Source organism: Sinocyclocheilus grahami, unplaced genomic scaffold (assembly GCF_001515645.1).
Source record: "Sinocyclocheilus grahami isolate Dianchi unplaced genomic scaffold, SAMN03320097.WGS_v1.1 scaffold10.1, whole genome shotgun sequence".
NCBI lineage: Eukaryota > Metazoa > Chordata > Actinopteri > Cypriniformes > Cyprinidae > Sinocyclocheilus > Sinocyclocheilus grahami.
Genome location: NW_015505189.1, coordinates 994,279 through 1,002,823, shown reverse-complemented (window position 1 = coordinate 1,002,823; position 8,545 = coordinate 994,279). Strand labels below are relative to the sequence as shown.

General features: G+C 37.2%; 2 protein-coding genes across 2 annotated transcripts in view; both read right to left on the bottom strand.

The window, feature by feature from the left end:
- LOC107594258 (Y+L amino acid transporter 2) overlaps positions 1-2,738 on the bottom strand; it is a 5,044-nt gene extending 2,306 nt beyond the window's left edge. Inside the window, exons 1-3 of the mRNA XM_016284228.1 lie at positions 2,192-2,738; positions 1,165-1,290; positions 83-195 (exon numbers count right to left, since the gene is read on the bottom strand). Coding sequence (XP_016139714.1) covers positions 83-195; positions 1,165-1,290; positions 2,192-2,678 — 726 coding nt within the window. The 5' untranslated portion in view covers positions 2,679-2,738. The remainder of the gene's footprint in view (positions 1-82; positions 196-1,164; positions 1,291-2,191) is intronic.
- A 540-nt stretch (positions 2,739-3,278) lies between these two features.
- On the bottom strand, positions 3,279-7,244 carry LOC107593265 (Y+L amino acid transporter 2-like). The gene is made up of 3 exons (XM_016282909.1): positions 7,144-7,244; positions 3,573-4,123; positions 3,279-3,418 (listed from the first exon to the last, which is right to left on the bottom strand). Exons 2-3 carry the CDS (start codon positions 4,057-4,059, stop codon positions 3,342-3,344), a joined length of 564 nt encoding a protein of 187 aa, XP_016138395.1. The 5' UTR covers positions 4,060-4,123; positions 7,144-7,244; the 3' UTR covers positions 3,279-3,341.
- Positions 7,245-8,545: the final 1,301 nt, after the last annotated feature.

Genomic DNA, 8,545 nt, shown 5'->3' with positions numbered 1-8,545 from the left:
ATGTAAATATAAATGGAAAAAAAAAAAAAAAAAAAAAAAAAAGTTATGCAATTGGTGTTAATTGTAACGGAAATGCACTTGCATTAAATAGCAGAGCTGGAACCGGTGTGAATCTCTCCACGTGAATCATAGACAAAGCATCTGGAAGATGACCTTCTCGAGCTCCCACGAAGAACAACCTGCAGCAGCAAGAGACTCACTCTCTTCAAATGTATATGCATCATCTATAAGTGCACCTAATCAGGATTAATATAGTTAATTAAAACCATAAATTTGTTACTTAAACTCTAACTGAAATAAAATTTTATTTTAATTTTTTTATTTCAGCTATAGTTGCCAAGGCAATGTTTAATTTTAAATGTAGTTTAACAATGTACTAAAATAAGTAAAACTGAAATAAATACATATTTCAGTACAGACATTAATAAAAACGACAAAACTACTAAAACATTTCAATTAAATGAAAATACAACTAATTGGAAATATAATCAAATCTACAATAGTATATCAATGATATTAAAATAACGCTGCATTTAATCAAAAGTACCGAGAATTCAAATCAATTGAAATAAGTGCATGGAGAAAAAAAAAAAAAAATCAAGATTGTAAGAAAATGAGTTTCTCATTTACACATTGTTGACCTTAAAATCGATTGTATTTCTTGTTAGATGGATTTACACATCTAACATACTCCCGCATAATTGATGTTTGTACATTCTGCTCAGCGACTACAAAAGAAAAATAGCCTTTAGGCTAATTCGTGCACATTTACATTTATGCTAATTAGTATGCACTGTCCCTGTTAAATAATAAACTAAAGGAAATAAAAATGTTTAAATAGCTAATGAGAGAAACCGTAATTCAAGCCTTAAAGGGATAGTTCACCCCAAATGTTATAATTCGGTCAAAATTCTTTACGTAACTTTAAGCCTGTATGATTTTCTTTCTTCTGTAGAATATTTAAAAAAAAAATTTTTTTTAAATCAGTCATACAGGACAGGATTGAAGTGACATGAGGGTGAATAAACAATGAGGGAATTTTCATTTTTGAGTGTTTATCCCTGTAAACGGATTCAGAACTCATGAGAGAGCAACATTTGGCCTGGACACAAACAAGCAAAACATTTGCAAAAACATCTTAAAAATCCCAAGTGCATTTTTTACCTTGGAACAGTTTCACTAGCCCTGTGATGATAATGACGATGAGGGTCAGCACTTTGGCGTAAGTGAAGACATCCTGCACCCTGGTACCCCACTTGACATAAGCGGAATTAATAAAGGTGAGCAGGCCTGCAATATCATGAATAGTAAGCATGTTAGCATAAGAAAAAAATATATATGTTGGCAAGTACTCTGACACGGCAGGAATACTCTACACAGTTTTGCACAGCTTTGTGCCCCGATTTGGAGTCTGGACGAGTCAACACTGTTGCTGAAAGTCAGTCTGCAGATTTTAAGTAGTCGGAGTTGACAGATTTCAAGTATGGTGGGCACAGACTCCTGTTTTTTTTAAGCTTTAGACTATGATTCCATCCAGTCGGAGATCAAACATGTTTGATATTTTGAGATCACATTGATTTACTTCGTTGTGATCTCCTAGAAAAGAGGTGCACGTTTCTCTATTAATTTTTTGTTTTCCGAATGACAAAGTCTAGTAGTGTGTGATCCGAAGGCTTTCAGCATTTGATGCTCAGTTTTTCTCTGCAGCCATTTACAAAGTCTGCAACTGTATGATGCCTAGTGTTTTAAAACATTTTAAAATTGATGCAATGCATTCCATCCTTAAAGTGAATGACTACAATGGAACGCTGACTGTGTTTTTGACAACACAACATCAGTTACTCCCGAAAGACAGCAATAAAAAAAAAAACTATCAATACTTGAATGGATTAGTGGGGAGCAGTAAAAGTTTAATTGCAGTCATGGCAACTGTAATGTTTTCCTCTTTTAGAGTGGCATGTCTAATGACGCTGCTGAAGGTATCCAAGTGAAACCGGAATATGAGGAGAGGCACCACAGAACCAAAGGAACGGGCTCCCTGTACTCAAAAACAAGTTAGTCATTAACTACCCCATGACATTTTTAAAGTTAGACCTTAATGTGTAGAAAGAAAAACCGAGTGAGATAGACAAGAAATTTAAAGAATGGGAAAAACAAGGGTGTAGAGCAACAGCATGTACACGTTACTCACAAATACAAGCAGCAGCAATAAGCCGAGAAGCAGAATATGGAGGCTCGCAGGTGGGGAAGAGCGGCTGAACCAAGTAGTTGGCAAAAGTTATGGCAATTACAGCTTGGCCTGTCGGTTCGATGATAAGCAGCGATGTCCATAGACGTATAAACGCTATGAAGCCTCCGAACGACTCCAGGATGTAGGCGTAGCTGGCACCAGACTTCGTGATTGTTGTGCCCAGCTCTGCATAACAGAGTGCACCCACTACTGAAAAGATGCCACCGATGACCCAGATAACAAGAGACAGTCCATAGGAGGCGCTGTAGATCAGAACACCCTTTGGCGACACAAATATGCCGGAGCCAATCATGTTCCCCACGATGAGGCTGATGCCGTTCAGAAGAGAGATTTCCTTTTTGAGCTGCATGCTCTCTTTGGGTTTTGAAAGGGCTGCGGAACCCTCAGGCTGGCCATTCAGCTTTCTGGATTCAGTGTCGTTCTCCATCCTGTCCACAGGTGTACGTGTTGCCACGCGGAGACAGAAGGGGCCCTCGTCGGCCTTATCCAACCTGACAGAGAGCAGAAAAACTGAAGTTATATTAGGAACAATAGCTGTTGCTTAAAAAGGTATTTCACTGCAAAATGAAAATTCTGTCATCATTACTCACCCTCATGTCATTCCAAACCTTTCTTTCTTTAGTGGAACACAAAAGATGATCTTTTGAAAACGGTCTCAGTGGTTTTTTTTGTCCATACAGTGAAAGTCAATGGGATAGTGTTGCTAAACTAACAAATTTTTTTTTTGGTAATTTAAATAAAGCATAAATAAAAAACTAATAAATAGAATAAAATATAAACAGTAAACAAAAGACAAACCTAAAATGTTGTCTTGCCAACTAACAGAACTAAAAAAAGTTGAAGTATTAAAATGATCAAATTAATGAACTAACGCTAAATAGAAGTATTAAAAAAAAAGAAAAGAAAAACAAAGTTAGACTATGACTACAATGGAACGCTGACTGTGTTTTTGACAACACAACATCAGTTACTCCCGAAAGACAGCAATAAAAAAAAAAATTATCAATACTTGAATGGATTAGTGGGGAGCAGTAAAAGTTTAATTGCAGTCATGGCAACTGTAATGTTTTCCTCTTTTAGAGTGGCATGTCTAATGACGCTGCTGAAGGTATCCAAGTGAAACCGGAATATGAGGAGAGGCACCACAGAACCAAAGGAACGGGCTCCCTGTACTCAAAAACAAGTTAGTCATTAACTACCCCCATGACATTTTTAAAGTTAGACCTTAATGTGTAGAAAGAAAAACCGAGTGAGATAGACAAGAAATTTAAAGAATGGGAAAAACAAGGGTGTAGAGCAACAGCATGTACACGTTACTCACAAATACAAGCAGCAGCAATAAGCCGAGAAGCAGAATATGGAGGCTCGCAGGTGGGGAAGAGCGGCTGAACCAAGTAGTTGGCAAAAGTTATGGCAATTACAGCTTGGCCTGTCGGTTCGATGATAAGCAGCGATGTCCATAGACGTATAAACGCTATGAAGCCTCCGAACGACTCCAGGATGTAGGCGTAGCTGGCACCAGACTTAGTGATTGTTGTGCCCAGCTCTGCATAACAGAGTGCACCCACTACTGAAAAGATGCCACCGATGACCCAGATAACAAGAGACAGTCCATAGGAGGCGCTGTAGATCAGAACACCCTTTGGCGACACAAATATGCCGGAGCCAATCATGTTCCCCACGATGAGGCTGATGCCGTTCAGAAGAGAGATTTCCTTTTTGAGCTGCATGCTCTCTTTGGGTTTTGAAAGGGCTGCGGAACCCTCAGGCTGGCCATTCAGCTTTCTGGATTCAGTGTCGTTCTCCATCCTGTCCACAGGTGTACGTGTTGCCACGCGGAGACAGAAGGGGCCCTCGTCGGCCTTATCCAACCTGACAGAGAGCAGAAAAACTGAAGTTATATTAGGAACAATAGCTGTTGCTTAAAAAGGTATTTCACTGCAAAATGAAAATTCTGTCATCATTACTCACCCTCATGTCATTCCAAACCTTTCTTTCTTTAGTGGAACACAAAAGATGATCTTTTGAAAACGGTCTCAGTGGTTTTTTTTGTCCATACAGTGAAAGTCAATGGGATAGTGTTGCTAAACTAACAAATTTTTTTTTTGGTAATTTAAATAAAGCATAAATAAAAAACTAATAAATAGAATAAAATATAAACAGTAAACAAAAGACAAACCTAAAATGTTGTCTTGCCAACTAACAGAACTAAAAAAAGTTGAAGTATTAAAATGATCAAATTAATGAACTAACGCTAAATAGAAGTATTAAAAAAAAAGAAAAGAAAAACAAAGTTAGACTAAAATTTAAATATTAATTAAATAAATGACAACAAATATATAAACACTAATTCAAAATATTAACAAATACTATAACAGTATATAAATAAAATATTACAATAACAACACTACAAATGGGGTTCCGAGTTGTTTTGGACCCCACCGACTCTCAATGTATGGACAAAAACGGTTCTTCTAAGAAACATTCTTCAGAAAAATCTTCTTTTGTGTTCCACTGCAGAAAGAAAGCCATGCAGGTTTGGAACGACACGAGGGCGACTAAATATTGACAGGATATTCATTTTGGGACAAAATCTTTTGTGCATATTTGCTACTGCATGATAACACTGGAGGTCATGCAATTAGCCACACATAATTAAAAAGTCACATCTGGCCTCCAATGTCTACTGATGGTGTGAAGTCAGTACAGGCCAGTGTGATAAGTAGATTACATATATGCAAAACAAACTGATGAAAAGCTAGTGAAGATTGCATCATTGGGATTACGTAAACAAGAACGTATCTCTTTGGTCAAACATGTGCATAACCCACCTCCCACTCAGAAGCTAAAATAAATATATATATATATATATATATATATATATATATACACCTGGAGGTCATGCAATTAGCCACACATAATTAAAAAGTCACATCTGGCCTCCAATGTCTACTGATGGTGTGAAGTCAGTACAGGCCAGTGTGATAAGTAGATTACATATATGCAAAACAAACTGATGAAAAGCTAGTGAAGATTGCATCATTGGGATTACGTAAACAAGAAAGTATCTCTTTGGTCAAACATGTGCATAACCCACCTCCCACTCAGAAGCTAAAATAAATAAATATATATATATATATACACACACACACATTTAATCCTGAGCGCATCTAAATGAGGGAAATCACACGTTTACTTCTGACTTGCTGTTTGTTGATCCTCTATAAATGATTAAACATGACGTGTCCACTGCAGCCACCTCTCTTATTGTGGACAGCTGATAGCACATTCCTCTGATTATTTGACTTGAACCACTCACTTTAACATTCATCTTTGTAAAACACTCATTACACTAAGTGTGTCTGAAAACCAACAGTCCTCTTTGCTCGAATAGAGGGTAGATCATTTTAAATTAATACATAATATTGCGTGCAATTGTTAAACAAGCACGGATTAAACAGTTCCCAAATTCTCCCCAGAGAGCTTTCCTTCCCCGAGGCTTGTTTCCCATCCTAGAAGATGTTTCCCAGAACTGCAACATTTACAGAAACATCTGCACTCATGATACATCAGTATACAGTGGTAAAGGGCAGTCCACTACCATTGCCTTGGAAACTCAATGACATCAGTTTAGTTTCGACTTTGAATGAGCCGAGCGACTTTTTTGTGGGAACCTGTCAAGCTTTTGATTGATGCTCTTGGTGTTTTTTTTCTTAGTCTGCTCTTATCGGTTTGATACAGACTGACAAAAGTGCAAGATAAGATGTTTAATCCATACAGATAAATATTTAAATGGAAGTACAAACAATGTAGTGCGTGTTTGAATGCGTGTTGTTCAAGGGATCTTTCGGAGAGAGAGAGAGAGAAAAAATAATGTTTTGGAAAGATGCATTTTCCATGTTGCATCAGCTGAGTGATCAACACCCGTTCTGTTTGTCTGTCCTCACAGCCTCATTGTCATTCGTGTCTAATTAAATAAACTGAATAAGGACCATGACAGTGAGTGGTTTCACATACATCCTTTTAATATTGTTTGTTTGTTATTCCTTACTAAGCATTTTTAAAATAGTACACAATTACATTTATCATCTTGCACTGTTCTCAAATTTTTTTTTCCATTTTGTCAACACATAGCCTAACAACAGGCTAGAGAATCATTGTTTATGTAGGTATTCTTTTTAATACCTACATCTTATTTTGTTTATTAAAACTAAACGCGTCTTAGTTTTTGTTCTAAACAAAATAAGAAACAAGCCGATTTTAAAAATCACTCAAAAACCACCTCATCAACTTGGCACCCCGCGATCAAAACAAGTGCATACTTGGCAACCCTCTTTATTACGACAAGACGCACTTCAGTCGCGTTAAAGTAAAGAAACGAAAGGTCGGGCTCTATACAGAATAAGATGACACAAATATAAATAAACAAATAAAACCGCACAAGTGTCTGAAACTACATGACATGCATTAGGAGACTTTCAGCTGCTCAACAAAAGTGTAGCCTGTAACGTTACTGTGGGTAAGATTATATGGAGCGATGGGCTAAAGAATATAGCTCTTATAAATCCATTGTTCATAAAGTATATCTGGCATAGTGAATGACTGGAACTGGAATAAGCCTCAAGCATTTTGTAATCGATTGGATGATGAGAAGCGACATATCCTGTTTTTCTAACGTAGAGCGCAGCAGAATCTGAGACACGACCACTGCGTCTTTTTTACGGAGATATTTCCCCGCTCCGCTTTGTATTGAACATATTGAACACATTCAATTCATGCATATATGAGAAATAATCATTCAAATGGAATTATAACAGGATAGCTGCTCTAGCTGATTTACCACAACCTGCCCAGTTTTTAACGTAACGTTAAAAACAGAAACATGTCCTTACCTTGTTGTGTCCTTTGTTTATCGTCTCTGTCTAACTGGTGACATTAGCAGACAGGGCAGCATCTTTAAACCCTGAAGCACGGAGGGCATGCTGCCAGAAGGTCACGTGATACCGGTAAAATTGATGTCACGTGGATTAATTTGCGAATCAAATGAACTGACCAACCCTCTTTGTCAGCAAACCCATTCAGGTGTTGCCCTATAGCCGAAAGCGACCGATTTAAAAGTAATTAGTAAAAGTTATTTAAGTAGTTTCTGCTTAACGCTGGTTCACACCTGATATGTTCAAAGTCAAGCGATTAGCTTTAAATAGAGGAATAAGGATTTGCTACAGAGGAAGGGATGAAAAGAATAAAAGGCCTATAGCCTATATATGTGTGTGTGTGCGCATGTTTATGTGGTTTATGAGGACACAAATTTGTATAATAACATGGGTATGACATAGGTATTACAACGAGGGGTAGGGTTGGTGTAGGGCAATAGAAAATACAGTTTGTACAGTATAAAAAGCATTATGCCTATGGAGAGCCCCCATAAACCATAAAAACAAACCTGTGTGTGTGTGTGTGTACACACCTGTTTTTCTATTCTGGTGGGAACTTAAACCTGACTACACACAGACTCATGGGGACTCGTGTCACGGTGGGGACCTAAATTGAGGTCCCCACGGGTAAACAAGCTAATAAATCACACAGAATGAAGTTTTTTGAAAATCTAAAAATGCAAAGTTTCCTGTGAGGGGTAGGTTTAGGGGTAGGGTTGGTGTAGGGCAATAGAAAATATGGTCTGTACCGTAGAAAAAGCATTACACCTATGGAGAGTCTCCACAAGGATAGCAAACCAGACGTGTGTGTGTGTGTGTGTGTGTGTGAAAATTCAGCAGCCATTATTCTAGTCTTAATATTTTCTTACATTTTCTAAAATTTTCTTTCAGGATTCTATGATGAATAGAACATTCAAAAGAACTGCATTTATTTGAAATAAAAATCTTTAAACATTAAAAGACTTCACTGTCCCTTTTGCCCAATTTAATGCATCCTTGCTGAATAAAAGTATTATTCTCTTTTAAAATACAATTTCACTGACTCCAAACTGTGAACGGATTGTGACTGGTACAAGGTAAGATATTTTAGGTCCTGCAACTGGTTACCATTTCTTTTAATAACATTTTTAACACTAGTTCATTTTAAATGGCCCTGCATTGTGTAATGGTGTAATTAAAAAGAATATATATATATATATATATATATATTTTTGTTTTGTTTTGTTACGACCCTCCTTTGGTTGTTAGGCATCTAGGGACTAAGAAGGGGAACATTGGACCAGTTTTGACCAGTACCAGTTTAACACTCGGTGTGTGAAGGAAAATTACTAAGACTAGAGACTAAATCAAGTGAACTTAC